At 43.2% G+C, this 20,849-nt stretch overlaps 1 protein-coding gene across 2 annotated transcripts in view; it reads right to left on the bottom strand.

The window, feature by feature from the left end:
• NEK6 (NIMA related kinase 6) overlaps positions 1–20,849 on the bottom strand; it is a 63,962-nt gene that overhangs the window by 26,090 nt on the left and 17,023 nt on the right. For both annotated transcript variants that reach the window (XM_066980616.1, XM_066980617.1), the window contains exons 2-5: positions 13,232–13,359; positions 4,853–4,993; positions 3,854–3,916; positions 532–642 (exon numbers count right to left, since the gene is read on the bottom strand). In XM_066980616.1, coding sequence (XP_066836717.1) covers positions 532–642; positions 3,854–3,916; positions 4,853–4,993; positions 13,232–13,324 — 408 coding nt within the window. In that variant the 5' untranslated portion in view covers positions 13,325–13,359. The remainder of the gene's footprint in view (positions 1–531; positions 643–3,853; positions 3,917–4,852; positions 4,994–13,231; positions 13,360–20,849) is intronic.

Here is a 20,849-nt window from a genome sequence, read left to right on the forward strand (position 1 = left end):
AGGGATGTATGTCTAAAGATTAACACGTCAAAGAAAATATAAAAGCAGGTGGTAACAGCTTAACTAAAGCTGGTTTGCAGCAATACAAGTATTCCTGAGAGCGACATAAGAGAAGAGCAAGTACTTGAAACATTTTCTCAACCCCAAATCCCTGTTGCAAGGAAAGTCAATACGCTTCCTTGAATGTCTTCAGAGTGGCAGACGGGCTATGTGAACACCGAATCTGACAATAATTAGATGTCCTCATCAGTCACAGGTGGGATAAATCAGCCTTGCAAAGTAAGGCACACATCCCACCAAACCACACGGAGACTTGCTCCCTTCTGAAGCAGCAGGCAGCGGGCGAGCAGCAGGCCGGGCGAGCAGCAGGCCCTGCTGCACTTCACCTGCCCGCAGACGCTCAGTCTCAGCCCTGCCATCACCCCCTGGGCGGGCGGCACCGCGAGAGGAGCATCAGTCACAGGCCTGCTGCCTCCCGGTCCTACGTAGTCCTGGCTGTTTGTAGCTCCTTTAGAACTGATACTTCCTTACCTTAATCATCTGGGAGAGATCACCAGCATCTGCCAGCTCCAGGACAATGTTAAGTTCATTGTCTTCAATGAAAGAATCCAAATACTTAATTATATTGGGGTGGTTCAGTTGCTGCAGATAGAGGAAGTGCAAGAAAAAAAAATATAACAATGCAGTAACAACTCAAAGATACAAAACTTGTACCATTATTGTAATCATTAAGCAAAATGGTTGATAATAGGTGCAACTACAAACTGCTCTGGGTTATTGTACACAAAAAGCATGTAAGAAACAAGGTCATTTATCAAAAGTGCAGCTTAATAAAATAGTGTCTTGCGTAAACAGCAATATGGCCCAGAACAGGGTGAAACAGCCTTTTCTCTTGTAAACTCACAAAATATTTAAAAGCAACATTCTGAAAGACACTCAGTAAGCAATAACTGCTTTTTTTTCCTGTTAGAATAATAATAATAATTAAAAAAAAAAAACAAAAATCTATTACTGATTACTGTACTTAAATTAAAAACAAGATTAAAAACAAGAGTAGAATTCAACAAAAATCTTGATGGAAGTAAAATAACATACAAATTACATTCAGTATGTTAGTCTATTATCCCCATTATTTATGCTTACATTTTCACTTATTACTTTCATTTAAGTATAGCTTTTTCTTACATTCACAACTGGTATTTTACCTTTTTTTTTTTCCCCCTCAGTGTTTCTTAAAAATTTGCAACTTCTCAGATTCTTATGCTTTATTCACAGGACTAAATTAAGAAATTGGCTCAACAAATTAAAATTTCCATTTTAATATTTTGTCTGAATTTCTTAAAATGGAAAACTAATTGCTTAGAAGGTAATGGAGTACCCAGATTTCTCTACTCGCTCGCTCTTGCTCATTTTGCATTACATTATCTTTCTCTTGTGCTCTTAGAAATGCAGTAAATTTAGAAACTACTAAAGTGAGCATTTCATCTACTAAACAGCTGTGACTCAACCTGCCTATTTCAGGGGTTACAAAGCCAAAAGAAACACTGTTATGATCCATCATGCTAATCACGCCTCTCTGCATGCACATTAGGGGATAGATTCTCCTTTGCGATGCCTGGACACTAACGCACATTAGTGTTAATGGGATCCATGTGCAGGCATCAGGAGAAGAGCATTCCCACCAGACCAAGCCTTAAATAAATAATAAATAAATAAATAGCAGAGCCCACCATTTCTGCTGAAATTTCTTTCACATGTCTGCCCTCAGGTACATCGATCAAAGACCAACTTCCAGGCAAGAAAGCACCAAAAGCAGGAGCAGAACGGATGCCGATACGGTGCGCACACCGGGATGCCTTTCTGCCCCCACAGCATCGCACAAGCTGACACAGCACAGCCGACACCAGGACACTGCATACTGCTCTTGCAGACAAAGGTAAGCCTCTGACTTGTGAGTTGCCTTCTATCTTCTGTAGGATGCTCTGATGGGAAAACTCTCCTGAGTTCCCAAAGGCAACGGGGAGTTCAAGCTATCACACAAACCTTCCTCTAAACCTCAGCACCGAGTGCCAATAAATCGCATCAAAATACAACAACTGTAGCAAGGAATGCAGACTGCACACCTTTGGAGACTTACCACACTGACGTTTTCCCCCCCCAGCGCCTTTTTTTTTTTACTGCATATAAAAAAACCCAACTACGCACATACAAATGTTGTTTAACTAACACACAGATTTTAAATGTATTTTTTCATGAAAGAACAAACGTGCACTTTTTATTGACACAGCTTGTATTGATTTAAAGAAACTCATCAGCTCTAAAGAGGGATGTTTCTTCTGTGACAGTGAAGTCGCACAAAATCACAAACAAGACACCCGTGCCACTGCGCCAACTTCTGTGATGGCTCTTTGGAGGAGCAGGCGTCCAAGCACTGCCCAAGAGCAGTGGAACTGCCGCCACCCTTTGCTGAGGCTGAGCAGCAGGACGAGCACTCTGGAGGGAGCCTTACTGAGCTCCTTCCCCTGCTGCAAAACATGGGAGACTGCCCACAACCCGCCTGAGGTGTGAATGCAGGCGTGTACATTTTCTCTGCCTTTCGTTTCACAGACCTTTGGACTCTTTTCCCAGAGCAGCTGGGCAGAGCACTCTGGATATGCCAAATCTCCATGCTCCACTCTTCCTTTTGTCAAGCTTATTATAAATAAGTAAATCGACTCAGGGGTTATTTCTGTAATGACGGTGTATGCCTGTAGCATAACAAAGGCTACCTGCAATCTCTTTTGTCAGAAGGAAAGTATGTTAACCCCCAGAAATCCTGAAATGTGAAAAACATTGCAAACACCTTATCTTGGGTTAACGACATTTCCTATTTCTTTAACACATCTGAAAAAGTTTGATGGCACAGCAGCGCTGGGGACTTCGGTCCGCGCACCTCCACAGTCACACCTTCAGTCACCCCCACGGTGCTGTAAGGACGGGCAGCACGGGAGCTATCCCTTAGCAGGAGACCAGCTGCAGATAGGCTCTGACACGTTACTTGTCGTAAGGCGCAGGGCGACGCGCTCAGCTGCTGACTGACAGGCACTGGAGCCAGCCGGATGAACAAAACCAATCCCATTTTATCAGCTGGTAGTTTTCAAAGCAGAGCTGCACTCTGCTGGCATCATGGAAACTCATTCCCCTGGGAGCTCCAGCTGCTACAGGAAAACGCACAAACAACAACTTGCAAGCACGCTACTCTGCTTGGAAGGCTACCACTGAACGCTTCAGAATAAACATGGATATTGCTTAATTTCAGACAAACAGAGGTTTTTAACTTAAATGCATGGGCTTGGAGCCAACAAAGTGCAATGCGTACATATTTTCCACAAACGTTTTGGAATAAATTATTGAGAAAGCAAAGATCATTAGCTGGTTTAATCCCTTAAAAAGCACTGCCTGGTTTCAGAGTTTGCACCTAAACTACCATTTTTCACGTGTATATGTATACATATGACATGACAGACATGCAAAACTTCATCCCTTTAGCAGGTTCATTAATCAGCTTATTTTAAAGAGAAAAACAAATCAAAATACAAAGTACAGAACTTGCATACCTCTCTGAAATAAGAGTACTTGGTGTATTTTTCTATGACAGATTTTTAATAGATTCCTTACACAACTGGCACAAAACTCAATGAAATAATGCTATAAGACAGAACTTACATTCTGTAAGCATTTTAGCATGCAAAAGAAAGCACAGTCTGCTAAGATTGTATGTGCCCTATGAGCTTTATTTGCTATGAAAGACAAACCTGAAAATATTTTTTCCTCAAAACAAAAAATTGAAGAATAGGAATTGTAAAATTCTTACCTTCAAGAGGTCAATTTCTTTAATGCAATCTTGCCTAGCCTTGGCATCCATCATTTCAAAAATCTACAAAGGTAAAAAGAGATTAAAATGAAATAACAAAAACTAAGATCTTACTTAACAAGAAATTTGCCTTTCCTCCCTCACTTTGTATAGCCTCTACTTAATGAGTATACATACAACTCTCAGATCAAAGAGAAACATTTTCTTTATTTTGAAACCACTAAAGTACTAGCAATAAGGTAAAATTAATTGTAGAACCTGTAGACAATATTCTAAGCAGCAGATGAAACTAAAGATACTAGCTTGTGAATTTGCTGTCGTCATTTTCGAACAGCATTTAGCTTAATTACTACTTTTTTGCATGGTAAATAAAAGACAAACTTTTTTTTCCCTTTTAAGTAACAGTACACAATACTTTACGCTGAGTTACAAATCAACACTGCTGGCACAAAAGCTTTTCTGAAATTATTCTAAAGTCTTCAACAAGCACAAACATTTCTTTTGTCTTTTATTTCAGCACTTGAGAGCCTGGCCACTGAGCAGCCCAGCAGCCCCTGCACGCCCAGGTATCGCCAACACCTGGCAGAGGGGGGAGAGGAGCCAGCACCTCCACCTGCCCCTCCTGCCCTCGCCTCCCGCAGCTGGTCTGTGTTGAGATGACAGTCTTGTCTGTATGACGATGGCCATTAGAGCCTTGTTCTCTCCCACACATTCAATAATAAACCTTTTTTATAAGGTAAAAAATTAAATTAAAAATAAATATGAAATTCCACTGCTGTTACTATTACTGCATAACTGTGATTTATAGAATAATATCAGACCAGATCATCCAGTGGTCTCAAACACTGAGCTCTCAATTTATAAAACATTTTATAGCGTTATTACTGCTGACAAAGAACATACTTCTGAGTCAGATACCTCTTTTTTTAATCTATGTAGACACCTAAAACATTCCCATTCTACTTGCTAAACAGTAAGACTTTGAATTTAAATGCTTACCTGAACTTTCTTTAATGCCACAGGTTTTCTGTCCAGAAGACAAGTTGCTTTGTAAACTTCACTGAATTGTCCTCGTCCAATCTTTTTCTCTATCTGAAAGTCTGCCAGCGTGCAGCGGTATGGGTACGATGTTAAATGTCTCTGTTCAATTCAAAAGAAATTCAATCAATGAGCTACAAAAAGCAATAGTAAATACAGAAACTTGCATTCCCAAGCTGCCTCCTGTAAGACCCCAAACTCGCAGTCTGTAAGACTAATTGTGTGCAGGAGAATAAGGATGGAAGGCAAGAAAGACAAAGAAACCTGGTGTTGGTAATACAACAGGCAATGGAGTGGTCTGGCTTTCCTTTCCTCACGGGCGATTTGCTTTGTGCACTCCTCGCAGTGCTGCACCAGAGCAGAGATTGTACAGAGCAGAGTTAACAACTCCAAGCGTACATGCACTTGTGCTCTTGTTTGTGATGTTCAGGAATTTATTCCAGGCTCATCAGTCCATAGATAATTCTGACCATAAATGCATTAATTTCCAGTAATTTATTAGTAATGTAAGCTGAATTAAGTTAAATGACTTTTCTAAAAAGGAAGAAGTCTTGCCTCCCATATAAGTAGCTAATGAGCCCCAAACTACTGTCTCCCCCGTCGCACACCCGGAGCAGCCTCAGGTGAGCATGCAGCCGGGCAGGCAGACACAGCGGAACGAGGACCAGGGGCTCCAGGGACTGGAATTGCTCCCTAGAGCCATTCCGGTCTCTTCTGTAATTAATGTGACCGCTAAACAATTTTTGAAAAAAATTATGAAAATAAATGACAAAGTTGTTGTGCATGCCAAGTAGACTATTTTTAAGCTTCAACATCTTGAGCCATTTCAGAGTTCCCACCGAAAAACGCAAAAAGCAATTAGCCAAGTACACAAGGGAAGTTGTGGGGACAGTTTCCCAGGGATTCAGCTGTTGTTTAAGTTGAATCTTCAGCAGACAACCCCAGCAAGCATCCAGGAAGAGCAGTCTGGAAGCTCAGGGAGGTGACTGTTGCTGCTACTGTAATTTCCTAACCCAGAGGGCTGGGAATGGAAATAAGATTTAAAATGCAAGTAAAGCTTTCAGTTCAGCAACTTCTACCAGTAGCACATACAAGCTAGAGTGACGACATCTTATAGTGTATGTTTCTTACAACTAAGTTTGAATTTGTTTCATTTGCAACAGGAATAAAAATTATAACTATTCAATAATAAAAAAAAGTATCAATCAGGTATTTGAAAAAGCTCCTAAATGTAAAGGTTTGTGTGACTCTGAACTACAATCATGGTTATTTGGCAGTGGTTTTATAAACAGAATTATAACATTCAGTATTTTTAAGAAAATTCACCAGTAAAAGCCTGCTAAGTAGTCATTTCTGACCCACAAACTGCATCAATCAACTGCCACCTTTACAGCATCCTCATCACAACAAATAAATCCCCACAACAGGACACTACTGTCATGCAGGCACACTCAAGAAAAAAGATTAGGTTTTATAAAGGCTTCGGACATATATCCCTGAGCAGGATACCATGTCCTGCTGCTGCTGCCCTGCCCACACCTCGGCGGCCAGCTGCCCTGCCCTGCCGTGCTGTGCCATGCCGTGCCGAGCCGCCCCACATCCCAAGAAGTGGCCGAATGCAGATCCGCACCCCTTAGATAGAGGACCCTCGCTGGGCTGCAACACCGAGACTTAGGAACCGCAGAGAGCACAGAAACGCCCTGCTGTCACGCCCCGCCAACGCCTGCTAATGGAAGCAGGCGCATAACTGGGTATTTAACTCCAGGCCAGCAGCAGATTTCTCAGCTTAAGTTCCCTAAAAGGGCCAACCTGCTCCTTTTCACGTGAAGTGGTCCTCTGAATAATTCTTTTTGAAGCGCCAAAGCCATAGGTAAATTTTTCCATCTGTCACTGTGAGCCTATAAATACTCCCACACTATGAGAAATGGTTTTTGTTTCTTTCTCCGGGCAGTGCAGTCAGAACCGTAACTCACAAACAAGAGGCTGCACGAACAGAAAGGCTGCGTTAGATTTCGCAGTTGTACGTCAAGGCCAGCCCCACGTAAACAAGCAGCTGATTTCCGCATGTATTTTGTTTACGCTTTCAAGACACACACGGGCCTCCCCTACACCCCGAAGAAGTGTCACCACCCATCAAACCTCACAACTCCACCAGCCAGACCACGCATCAGCTGCAGTCGGTGTGCGTTAGCAAGCAAGGGGGGTTACTTGTGGCACCTGTGCCGTGCTTGAAGTTATACCCTGTTTGTGAGCTATAACACAGCAGTGTACAGATTGAAATGAAGATGCATACACTAAAATGGAAGTATCTTTTCACTGACTGGGAAAAAAACAGCTCATGGATCCTGCTACTTGATCATTACATACAGCCCCCTTTAAAGTACTAAACCAAATGGAAGCCTGCATCGTTATCAATAAAGTGAGGCGACACGGGATGAAACCAAACAAGCAAATACTCAAAGTCTCATCCCTTGTAGCTTTCTCAGTTTAAATTGATCACAATCTCTCTTTGTGGAGATTTAATAAACCGTAATACTCATCAATATACAAGACAGTAATACAGCAACACCCATCTCGTGCCAGGGAGTGCTAACACATCAGTTTACCTGCATTTTTTGCACGATGAAGTCACAAGCAGAATGTCTGCACACAAGTATTTGTTCACCTTGAATGGTAACTAACCAGGAACATCGCAATTTCCCAACCTCCTCCATATGAATTACTAAGGAAAGTAGCTGAGGTGTCCAGCCAAATCATTTTAGCTGGTCAGAACAAAGGCCTCAGCACACAGAATTGCAAACCGCTTTTTACTCCTTAAAACACAGAAAGAAATAAAAGCATCCCCCTTAACTGTGAACGGGCACCTCCTCAGCCATGGCTCTTCTTAGGCAGTAAGAAATTTTGAGCAAAAGATTTTCTACCCTGGAATTCAGAATAAAGGTAAGAGTTGTAGTGTGATTTTACGATGTTAGTCAAGTGACAGGATGTGTTGTGTGTCCCAACCGCTTTCGCATGGTTAACATATAAAGTCTGCTTGCCTCGCTGGAGTTAATGCCGGATGACGACCGGACACCTTAGCTGATATGTTCTGGCATCCTCCAGGACTACAGCTGCACATTTACATATGCAATGACCTAGATTTGCATTTGCTACCATAACCTATCAGACCTAATTAAAGTAATGGAGCTTTCATACAGGCTAGATGTTTGACTGCAGTATAAGCCAGAGAGCGTGCCCAGGTTCGACCAAACCCTATCAGAAAGCTCCCTATTGAACGGGGCAGTCCACTTTCCCACACGTCTGCTTAAAATTAATCTTCTCTTGTGCTTTTTTGTACTTAAATGTAAGCAGGTAACTCCTACAAATAATGTCACACATTTAGCGCACCTAAGAAATATCAACCTCCTCAGAATAGCATCCCTGTAGACTGGCCTTAAATGTGTGTCACTGGTGTCATGACTTATGTCAGTGAAGTGTTTCTGTCTGTATGAACATAGGAGAACCAAGTAAACATCTCTGCAGGGCAAGCTTCAAGGTCCAGGATGGAGCTTACAGGAAGAAAAAAAAAAAAAAAGAAGAAATAGGAGGGGAAAAAAATGCGAATCACTAGAAGTCTGAAGACATTTGGACAACTTGGCTATCTGCAAACTTTGGTTCACAGGGCAGCTGTAGGAAAGGGACAGTCTGCGAACAGCTCATTTTGAGACAAAGGCTGTTCTCTTTATCCACACAATGAAGTCTCATTCTTCTAGCACTCTATTAAAAAAAAAAAAGCCAAAGATTAAAGTCAATTAATTCCTCATTCAAATAAAGAGGCTATTCATTTTTCAGAAGAAACAGAGATTATTCCAAGAGCAAGCTATTCTGGACAACATCTTTGGCATATGTGTCCTCTTTTAGATGTAATCATTGATGCAAAAGCAAAAATTTCAAAGCTCGCAGAAGTATGTGGCAACGGCCTTCTGCAAAATACTTAAGGGAGAAGTTTACCAGAACTTTCAGCCTGAAAATTTGAGATTTTATGAGGTTCTGCAAAACAGAATCAGCAAGGTTTTGTAATATAAAAAACAAAACAAAACAATGCAATAAAAAGTTATTTTATCTTGCATGCCCTTGAGTAGATACACTGCAATGATAAGAAATTAATTAAAGCTGAATAGGAGTCTCTACATACCAAATTATAAAGCAACACAAGCAATTGCAGAGAATGACAGTACTAAAAAAATTCCTTGCTATATACTTGCTCTTTGCTGATAGGTTGTAGTTTCCACTCGTGCTTCCACATTTTCAGGGATGTCTGTTACAGTGCCACCAAAGAAATATCCTGAACTGTTCTCCTGGCTGAGCGACTTGTTCCTCTTTAAGGAAAAGTGTCTCCAATATACTGATGCTCAGCAGCTTATTTGGCACTCTCCATTCAATGGCACATGGAGCAAGGGAAAGGCATAGCTCCTCTGCTCTTGTGAATGCGAGGCCAATAAATCTACTAATAAATAATCTCCAAATAATAAGGGGGAAGCCTGAGCAGTCCTGGAAGAACCGCCCCAGCAGCCCTTCCTGCAGCCGTTAGCCTGGTGTTTCAGGCAAAGGCCGACACTGAGCGGTGAGAGACTAAGAACAGAAAGGCCAGTAAAATACTGACCAGCCACAGAGCAATGCCTCTATGACTGCTTCTCCAGTGGTATGGGAAGACAAAAAACAAGCCTGAATAAGCCAAAAAATGGGACTGTTCACCGCTAATTAACGCTCAGGGTTTATACATTGTGCAATGTTGATTAATAATAAATTCAATCGTTTTACTGCTGTCTGCTTGCCATGTGGGAAACCAGCACTGGTCATCAGTCTGCACAAGTGGCTACAAGGTTGCACGATGCTTAGATTATTTTTAATCAACCAAAAAATTGCTAAAGATTGGTTAACCAACAGTTAAAAAGTCACACACTACAATCTTTAGATACCAATAAAAGCATCTTCCTGTAGAGCCATGAAATGAAATATTCTTCAGAAGAGTAAAAACATACTCGCCCAATTAATTTTCTGAAATCTCATTAAAAAATTTAGCCTGACTAAGTCATACACTTCTGACCTGAATTTTAATTATCTTCACGCTGGATATAAGTTTTTTTTTCTGATATTTGCAATGCATCATTAATTTTAAAGCAACTGTTTCCTTGCTTCTAAAGTGCATACTTCATCTGAATGACATTTACCGTAAACTAATTTCACCTTTAAAAGACATCTGTGATAGTAGATGGAGAAGCTTCAGCCCCTACAGCTGAACACGTATACATTATAAGCAATGATTTACTATGAACATCAATGTTTCAAATCTTTTTATGATGTCCCAAATTGTACACCCATCTCCACTCAATGATGCTTACCTGAAAAGAATTTTGTATACTTTGAGGTTGGAATTCCAGTGTGGATTTATGAGAACACTTAGAACAGATTGATTAAAAAAAAAAAAAAAAACTTCTGGGCTCACCAGAGACGAGGAAACTTTTAAAAGATGGATTATCCTTCAAACAGGTAGTCAAGTAATTATTGAAGAATACATCAGGTTTTTCATTTTGCGGCTTCAAAACTAGACTACACCGTCTTTGTAAGATATCCTTAACCTGAACTGTTACCTAGAATTTAAAGTTTGCTGAAGAACCTGGCTCGAATTTCAAAGTTTTAACATCTCTATCAGCAGATATCTGTACTAGTTTATGAAGACGAAAGAGAGAAATACCAGCTTGAAAATAGCAGACCACATATTCGCATCAACAAAGGAACTCATATTAACATAGAAATAAGCTAAGCACTTCAGAAAACAAACTGCAGTGTCTTTGCTGCTAGATGTTCAAATCTACTTTGAACTGGCAGACCGAAATGAAACTGCCATGAGCAGCTCCACTGCTAAGATGTGCAAGTATACCAGAGGAATGTTTAAAAGCGAGTTATTAAGTTTATATCGTATGAAAACCACATAAAAATTACAGCTCTGTATTTCATGTCACTGTTTTATTCCTCAATAACTTTCCCTTCTTATTGCTATAAACACCAAGTAACTCTGAGATGTCAGTGACTGACACTTTCTCTCAGGAGCATTACCAGAATGTGCTGTGTGCCTTGCTGACGAACTTCTTCGGGTCAGGTAGCCAGAAACTAAACCGTGATTTTATGTTCACTTACTCTAATTAGAAAACTTCTAAATATGAAGCACTGCTCAGAACTATCTTCTTACTAAGCTACAGTAGCTAAAGACAGGAAGAAGAGTCTGATACCCTCACTCATAGCTCTACTAACAAGTTACCTGACGTTAAGTAACTTCTTGTTGATACCTGTGAAATATCAGTAACACCTCTGTCAGCATGGAAAAATGCTTTAGGAAGCCGTGCAATTACAGGAAAAGCTTCTAGCAGAGGAGCAGGCGCTTGCATTGGTCTCTGTGGGGGAAAGGGGCTAGCAGGAGGAGCGGGCCCTGCCGTATCGAAACCCCTCCCCACCTGCGGCAAACACCCAGGCCCTGTCTCTTCTGCCTTCATCCCCGCCATGCATGGCACTTCTTGTAAGGCAACTTTGGTCAAATTTTCCTTTCCAAACCCTTCTCTCATCCATACGCTATTATATAGCATGCCTGCACTGCTTACACCTTCAGAAGAAAAAAAAATGATGTAATCTCAGATTCTTCCAGGTTAAAACGTACCAGGAAATTAAAAATTATATATAATTATGTTCCTGCAAAATGGAAAATCAGAAATATGTAATAAGCAATCGTATCATGTCATCAGTGTAAGGTGGCCTGCCCTCTGAATACTACAATTTTCTGTTAATTTCTAAACTGCATTTGCTGAGCAGAGGCGTTTTTCTGGTAGATCGCATATTTTGTTATCTGTTATTCAGCCTTTCCCTCTCCCCTTTTTATCTTAAAAAAAAGGGGGGAAAAAAAAACACAAGAAAACCTTCCTGCAATCCTAATTCCAGACTAGATCATTCTCAGAACAGTTAATATACTTAGAGACCTCCATTAACACAACTTGGGTATTAGCAGAGTGGAGGGGAGGTTTCACTAACAATGACCATACAGCAAAACGAGCCCACTCAGCATCAGCAGAACAGCAGAACATAGATTATTAGCTACTAATTACACTTAACTATGTCATTACAAATTCTAACATGTGCTCCAAGATGCCATGAATGTATCTGCTGCGCAGGAACACTTCCTAATCTTGTTCATGAAATAATTACAGGGGCTCTATCCTGCCAAATGAGGCAGTAATTAACCCTAATTGCTCAAAATGCAACTGGCTAATTCTAGGAGATTAATCAAGGGGATTCAATTATTATTAAATGACTTAATATGACAAATTGCTACATTAGGAGAGGGGAGCTCTGCTCCATACAACGTATTTTCCAAGTAGTGCTGTATAAGATACATTCATTGCCATACTATCTGTGTAGGCAACTCGTTGTTTTTGCAAACCCTATACTGGGTTTTGATACCGCCGTCCTAATGACCATTTCTTGCTCAAGAAACCTTGAGCATCGCTGGCCTGCACAGCTGGAACAACAAATTAACACCCACGTGCCCTCCCCACGGCAGTGTTACGCCACAGTTCCAATATTCTTCTTTCTGACAGCTTTTCCATGGTGCTTTTTATTCACTTTTCAAAATACATACTACTAAAACTCATCTGGTCTGAAAAACAGCAAAACAGTCTGAAAAATTCAAGCTTTCAGAATTCACGAAACACAAATTTCATGATTACAGTGAAGGTCTCGCTGTTATTTTATTACAGGTCTAACCTTGTTTTAACCCACTGCTTCAAAAGGGTTGGAAGGGGAAGGGAGAGGAACCACCACAGTGTAAGTTGATGACAGTACGGACAAAATATACTATGGTAGAAATCTTCCAGAAACCCTCAGGAAATGAAGTCAGAGAGTCTACAGTTTCATGTAGGATGAACTTTCTTGTATTTTGTAACTCTCTCTTTAGCATTTACTATTAATCTATACAAGGAAATAAAATGCATTTATTCACTTACGTTCAAACAACTGCCTTTTCTTCAAAGAATCACAGAGAACAGAAAGACAACATAGTCCACGTTTTTATAAGATGTTTTAAAAATACTTGATTTAAGTGAAATTTAAAGTATTTCCTTTGTCTCTTATCATCGTAAAAAATCGGATTCAGGAAACTCTGCCTGGCTGGCAAAATCCCAAACTGGATATACCCTGGAACTGCCATAACTGTGCTATAAACAAAGGAAAAGGGAAAAAAATCGCTAAGAACTCCCCATGCTTCATAAAAGGCAGGGACGAAAAGCAAAGGAGGGCCGAAGAGAGCGCGCTTACCTGAGGGTCATGCTGGTAGTCCTGGCCCGGCAGCTTGCAGAGCGCGCTGTTCTGGTCCCCCAGGTGGTGCGGGTGGTTGTGCTGCCCCTCCATGGTACCATGCCAAACCCTGCCTCACTCCGCGGGAGCTGCGAGCAACGCGCGAGAGAGAGAGAAGGCTCGTCAGTGCCAATCCAACACGGAAAGCAAAAACTCTTCCTAGGGGTGTGCCCGTACGCGGCTGTGCAGCAAGGCAGCAAGAACTGATTCCGCCCCCTTCTTCCCCCCTCCGATGGGCTACGCGTGTCACCAGAATGCAGCGGACCCAACCCTGCCACCCGGCAGCGCCCCGCGGGACCTTCGCCGGCCGCTGACGCACCCGCACGCCGGCACGGCCGCGCGAGCACGCAGCGACAGGTCACGCTTACGCCCGTGGTCCTGAGGTAACAGAACAAAACCACCTCGATGACAAACATTACGGGTATGTTTTCACACTAAGAAAAACAGCAGAAAAGGGGTTTATTCGCTCAGTGGTACGTTATCTACAAAAAAAAGCATTACTTTTCTCAACTCCGGTACCAAGGCTAACGGCGGGGAGTGTCGCTTCCTCTGGAGCTGCTGAGCGAGACGATCCCCGCAGCACCAGGCACGCGGGGGACGACTGCAGAAAGGCCAGCACGTTCTCCGTTCGCAAAACAAAAACGAACACCAGCGACGCTCACACCCCACCGCAATTCCTCGGCTTTAAGGCATTTCCGAACAGACCCTACCTTGCCTGCTTTTAAAGCATTCAAGGCTCTATGGAAATCTGAGGCACGTGCAATCAACGAGGCCATACAACACAAAGAAAGGCGTGCTTCTCCCCAGGTCACGTTTGTTAAGTTCTGGTTTAGGGTCTACATCTTCTGATCTTCCACAATACTTTACATCGTACAACCAACGTGAACCCAACTTTCCGCGCATTCTTCCAGAGATGGTAATAAATAATTCACACAGAGAAAGACCAAAACATCCAGAGAAAGACCAAAACATCCTTTGTGATTCTTACATACTTGTTAAACTTGGAGTGATAGTTCTTCATCTATTTTATTACACAGTCAAGTGAGAGCTGTGAAAGCTAACAAACCCTAATTGATTTGCAAAAACAAAAATTATGCCCAGATTCTACTCAAAACCAGACAATGCTTCAGGCAAGCTTGCACTCCATAAACCCATGTCTGAAATTGTGAAAAGGTCACTGACAAGCACCTACAAGGTTCTAGCTCTCCTCTAGACCCATTCGCGGCACAGAACACCAAAGCTGGTACATTGCTTTGGACAGGGACAACCTAAAAGCAGCACGACTTTACCCGTGCTCCCTCTCCCCTATCTCAGCTTAAAGCCATTTTCATGCAGCCACAGGAAGCCGTAGCTACGAAAACATTAAATTCAACCAGTTCAAAGTATTAGTTATCCTAGGAGCAAACAAGCAAACACGGGACAATTCCACAAATGACTTTTTCTAGCTTGACCTGCAGCAATTACTGAGCACAACTGTCCAGCAGAATTTCCTACAAAAATTGCAGAAGTTAAAGGCTGCAGAAAAGAATCTAGCAACAAATACCAGATAGAGAGCTCAAGGTAAGCTTGCGAACAGTGATGGTGACTTTTGTTTTTGCCATGACCCTTCATTTTTACTCCAAAATCATCCTGCACCTTATAGAGACCACTTCAGTCTCCTCTCCCTTTTTTAAGCACAAAGATCTCATTTGGGAAGTTCAGAGCCACAACACAAATAGAAATTTAACCTTCATTTATGCTGCTGGTAGCACAGCTGGTGAAGAGCTGTGAAATCCAGCACCTGTAACATGAAACTTCTAGCCATCACATCTCGCATCTACATTGAACCCAATTATTTCACAGTATGACAAGATTAGGTTTATTCTGAGCCATATAAAACCAAGCAAAACCCTGTGGGTAACAGGAAGGAAGAAGAGAAACAAGCACTTGGATGAGGGTGTTCAAAAAGCTAGAATCAACCCCAGCACACACCAACGGGAAGCACTCTGAAGGGTGGCAGCCAGGTTTTGCTGCTGTTTCAGAAGCAAAAAAATAAAGAAATAAACAAAGAGAGAAAATCAAAAAGAAGAAAGTTGAAATTCCCATGACGGTGGAATGAGGCGAAGGAATTTATTCCCCAACCCGGACAGAGCAGGCTCCTCGTTACTGCAGCACGCTGTGGGACTGCACGGGGCAGCACGGGTAGGGCTGACCCCGCAGCACCGCGCCACGCGCCTGCGCTCCCCCTGGCCCGGGGGCTGCTGCCCCTCAGCGCCGCCCCTCGCCCCAGCCCCGGAGAGCCGAGTCCCTCCTGGCTCAGCACCACCTCGATGGGCAGCGCTGCTCCTTGAAAACTGAACCCGAACCTGACCCAACAGTGGTGCCACGTCCGAGCCAGGCTCGGGGACACATCCTGGCTGTTTTACACTCTGAAAGCGTCCCCTAAATCGCTGGCACTGCACTGCTACACAGTGCGTGGTCTGGGGTCAGGATCCGGCCCTGGGAGCAAAGCCAGTCCACAGCAATGAGACCAGAGCGTACACAGAACACGCACAACGAACACGTTGATGTCCCTTCCCCTCCAAAGGATGTAAACGGGCTTTTTGGCTTGCTAAACAACATTTTTCACAGCTGGTTATTCATTACCCGTACACGCTCTAGGTAAGACCTGCTTTCAGAATTGCAGTGCCGCTGTCCTTAATGGTGACGAGAGGCGTAATGGTGACAAGGTGAGATTTAGTGGCCAACACAAGCGTTTTCAGAAACTTGTTTCAGGAGTTTTGGCAAGTACTCACTCAGTGAAAGAGCACAACCTGATCTCATTAGTGTATTAATAGTGCATGCCTGGCATTTGAGCAATGACTAATTCTTAATTTAAAATGCAAAGGTATTTTAAATATTTGGGGGGTGTGCGGGGGGAGAGAGAAAATATGATGCAGAAGAATTTCTATTGCAAGTTGTGCTTGGTTCTTCTAACAGTTGTCGGTGAAGTGGGCTTTTAGCTCCGGCAGGCCTTTCCAACGCCAGCTACCACAACGTGAGCACACGGCGCTGGGGAGGAATCCGAGAAAGGCTCCTCCTGGTCCTTAAGCGTACAAATGCTCACTCTAACAAGCACTCACTAGGAAAGAGGTGAAAGCGGGGATAGCTACCGCATACGAAGAGACAAATGCAAGGGTTGCTCTTAGTAAAAGATGTTTTTCCAAGTCAGTGTAATGAAGCTCCAGTGGAAGAAAAACCAAGGCCACGCCGGATGGGGCTCTGAGCAACCCGACTTAGTGGGAGGTGTCCCTGCCCGCGGCAGGGGCTGGAACCGGTGGCCTTTAAGGTCCCTTCCAGCCCAAACCCTGCTATGGTTGTGTGAAGAAAGATAATCACTACTAGCGTGACACAGTTTGATTTTAACATTCCTCCCATTTCAGGTATCTGTAGATTTAGAAGGAACAATGATGAACATTTAAAAAGGAAAAACAGGTCTCTCCATACCAACATTAAATTCTCCTATGAAATTCCTACCTTATATTATACTGACAGAACTATTATTTTATTATTCATTATTTTAAGAAAAGTCATTCACTAAAGGGAGAAAACAACACTTTATTTATTTATTTATTTATTTTTACTAAATCCACAGGCACAGAGGAAACGCTGCTATGGAGCACGGGCTCTGACAGCCGCCCCTTTCACCACTCATCTCCCAAGGAATTCGGGAATTTCACATTTGCAGCCTCAAGACAAAAAGGCATGTCCGTGCAGTGCACGTGAAGTACCTGTAGTCTAACTCTGATCAAACATCTTACCTACTGCCTCCTGCCTCAGGACAGGAACAGAGCCCACAGAGAAGAGGCAGTGAGCGCTGAACATGAGAACCCCAGTCATCTGATCACACACAAATCTGGGGCGTTCCGGGGAGAACCGAAGCTTTTCGGCTGCCACAGGGAAGCTCACGGCAGGACTGCTTACCGCAACAACGGGAAGGCAACCAGCAGCTCAGAACAGCCCGGCCGCCACGAGCACGTACGAGAATTTATTGGGCGGCGTGTTTGGGTTCGGTCACTGTTTGTTTAAAGTGCTACAGCTGGAAGCGAAGGAAGAGGCAAGAACCAAATATCAGCTTTGAAAAGAGATACGCAGGGCTCACATGACAGCCGCCCGCAGCCCGCTGACACCTACGGGACAGCGTGTCCTGCCCCGGGCTGTCAGCTCAGCTATTCTGGGCTGCTGGCAAACGCGGCATAGGTAGGCTGGGGGATCCTCGCGAGAGGCCCTGCAGACAGCAGCCAGGGACACAAAGGCCCTCTGCGATGTCCAAAAAGGTACTCGGGTTGTACAGTGGAACCCGACAAAATGCTGCCGGCTTTTTGGAGAGTCCCATAATTTGTGCATGAAATTATCTCATGGATTCCAACAATTAGCACGAAACACTTCCTTGTAACTAATGTAAGCATTTGCAGGAGATGTAGCGTACCAAAAGCCACACGTTCATTCCTTTGAAAAGGACTGGTCTTCTCAAAGTCATTCAAACGAGTTACAAACTCCCACCTTGTTCAGGCTGCACGGATCGGGCTGGCAGCACCTCCTGCGTGCTAACCACGCAGCAGCACCACATGCGTGTCGACCACAAGCAGTAAGGAGGCTGACCTACGTGACAGCTCAGCTTAGTTACTGCAAGGAATGCTTCCAGAACTGACGGTGATATTAACTAGTAATGAATTTTCCTTATTATTCTTTTAAGAGTTGGAAAGATGGGAAAAATTAAGACTTTGGCCGCTCCTGCACTTGAAGAAAATTATTTCTTATACCTAGGTTTTGGGTTTCATGTGAGGTGGTTTATTCCTTTAATTAAAGTTCTTTACTAGGAGGCAGGGTCCAGCATTTTCACTGTTAGTTAACAGCAGGAACACTTGTCACACCTACACCACTTCCACAAAACATGCAGCATTACCCCAGACTGGACACCAACATTAAAAATACAATTAAACTGAATGTACAGGAATAACCAGACTGCTTTTATGGCACATGTGTCATTTTTGAAGTAGCGATCTTTAGCGACAGCTAATGCATCAGCACCTAGAACCAGTGGTCTCCACATGTAGACCAAGAAGTTTCACCCTCCTGCCCCTCTTCAGTCTCAGACCTGCACGATGAGGGAGAAGATGAATCTACTATCCTGATCTGCTTTAGGATGTAATTTTACTAACAAGTGGAGTAACAAATTCATTTCACATACCACTTTCTAGCAGCAACATCATTGACACAATATAGCATCAACAAAAATAATCAAATAGGGAAGAGAACAGCTCCTCAGAACAAAAAACCAAGCAGTCACAACAACACTCCAGATTTGGTCTCACTTCCTCGTTATCAAATTCAGGGAGGAGCAGTTGCAGACAAATAATTGAGGGTTAGGGTGTTGTGGTTTTTGTTGTTTTTCATTTGTTTGCTTTAAATCTGTTTAAAACAGCCAAAGACAACAGTAGGAAATAAGAAGTCTTTGAATAAGCTCTCTCAGCATTGGCACACTTTCACTTTACATTGTTCTAGTTCTGCACTTTCATTTCTCAAGTGACAGGCTTTTTATTATGCTTCCAAATTTCCAAGGAAGCTCTGCGGTGTCAAACAGTTTCAGACTGGGTCTTGACCATGACAGTAAATTAAAACATGTTTAAATTGCATGAAGCATCACATATCTTCCAGAAAGTGGATAAAAGAACTGGATCCTCACCTGCAAAAGGTATTACAAGAACAACCTAACAGCTTTTTGACATTACTATGAATACATGTACGAGATATTTAACTTGAGCAAGTCCCCAATAACACATACGCCTCAAAAATCTACATATACAAAAGCAAGGGTTATATATGATTCAGAAAATCTCTTGCAGCATTTTCCAGATTTTAATCAAAACTGAAACGATTACCTCTGTCTCCAAAAAAGCAATTGCCTGCTTTGGGAACTACACATTAAAATCAAATGATGGCAATTGGGCTTCCTGTCCTTGAGAGAGGAAGGGGTAAGTGGAGCAGATACCAATGCTGGTGCCTGAAAGCATGGGGAAAAGAATTCCCTGATGCTCTATTGATACAGCATTACTTCCAGGATATTCCAGCCAAGTCACGTTAAGGATATATCACAATTGTTTGGCGTTTGGGGTCAATTTTAACTAGCCAGATAAACTCCAGATTGCTTGGCTTGGCTACCAACCAATGTAATAACTCATACAACAGCAAAAATGTCAGCAGTTCAGGTGAGTTTCAAACACCAAAGCTTATGATCACACACTGCTTTTACCTGTGCCACCTTTATATTACAAGAGCAGAGGCAGGCTTACTTCCCTCTGCACCAAACACCAAAGCACCTTTATCACAGCAAAATCAGAAGAACTCTCATGAATACAGAATACACTGATATCTACAGTTATTAAAGTATTGCTACTTAGCTGTACAATATAAAGCAAGGCATGTTGCCTTTGAAAATGCTTTTAACTTTCTCGTACAGAGCAGACACCACTGCAGCATATAGCCACACACAAAAAACGGCAGTTCCTATGTAACTGAATGTACTGCCTATGTAAATATTTGCAGAGATGTTAATGCTGAACGATTGTTCGCCTGCGCCACTGGGGAAAACAGTTTCTGAAAACAATGGAAGGAAGTGAAAGACTTCCAATTGAACCAGCGTCCTAAATAAATAGAGAAATATTTGAGAAAATGTACCTGAACTCGGCCTAGAGCTGCTTCGCCTCACCCAACAAGCTTTAAGTTGGGAGACATAAATTTTGAAACTAGTGCACCAAAAGCATTCCAGGTCCCAAGAAGTTTCACCTCATTTTCTTTTGGTTTGTACCTCAGCAGCTTTGCAGAAAAGTCAGCTGCTCTTCAGGAGCTCAGAAGAGATTTCGGAGTGGAGGGGAACACAACGAGGCCCACACGGGATGAGCGCTTCGCTCTCACAGCGTGACTTCAGGCGGGCCTACTGCTCCAGCCCTCTGCGCCACGGGGGTGGAAAGCGCTCCTGAGGGGAGCGAAGCGGACGTCAAACCAGGCCCAAGCACCCGCTGAGGCAGAAAGGCCCCAGGCAGCGAGGGGAGGCACCTCGGTGCGGTGGTCAGCACGGCTGCGCTCACCGGCCGGTGATAGGAGCCCGGCAGGCGGGGCTGCCCCGCGCTTCGGGTGAAGGCCCCTCCTGAGGCCGCTTCTGTAACGCGCCCTGCAACTCCAGCCCTCCCTCGTGCCGCCACAAAAACCACTCTGTGGAATGAACGATGGGGCTTGGGGCTTTCTACTTTTGCACCGCTTCCCACCCTGAAAGCGATGCAACCAGGTCTCCAGAGTCTCAGCGTTCCTGACTGTGAAATGGGGGCAGCTGTGCCCTTCCTGGACACGTTACTGTGCTGTTTGTACCTCTGACCTGCTCCAACGCCCTCAAATATCATGATATATGTACATATGTATGTATGTACGTGCTTTTCCACTCAGTTACTCTCTGCCTCTCACAACCTCCCCATCCCAAACCCCAGTGCAGCAGGAGGCAAGCCCCTCTATTTGGGTACCTTGTGTATAACAAAACAAAAAGGCAAGTCTTACATCGTTCCAGAAA

The sequence above is a fragment of the Anser cygnoides genome, chromosome 20 (assembly GCF_040182565.1).
Source record: "Anser cygnoides isolate HZ-2024a breed goose chromosome 20, Taihu_goose_T2T_genome, whole genome shotgun sequence".
NCBI lineage: Eukaryota > Metazoa > Chordata > Aves > Anseriformes > Anatidae > Anser > Anser cygnoides.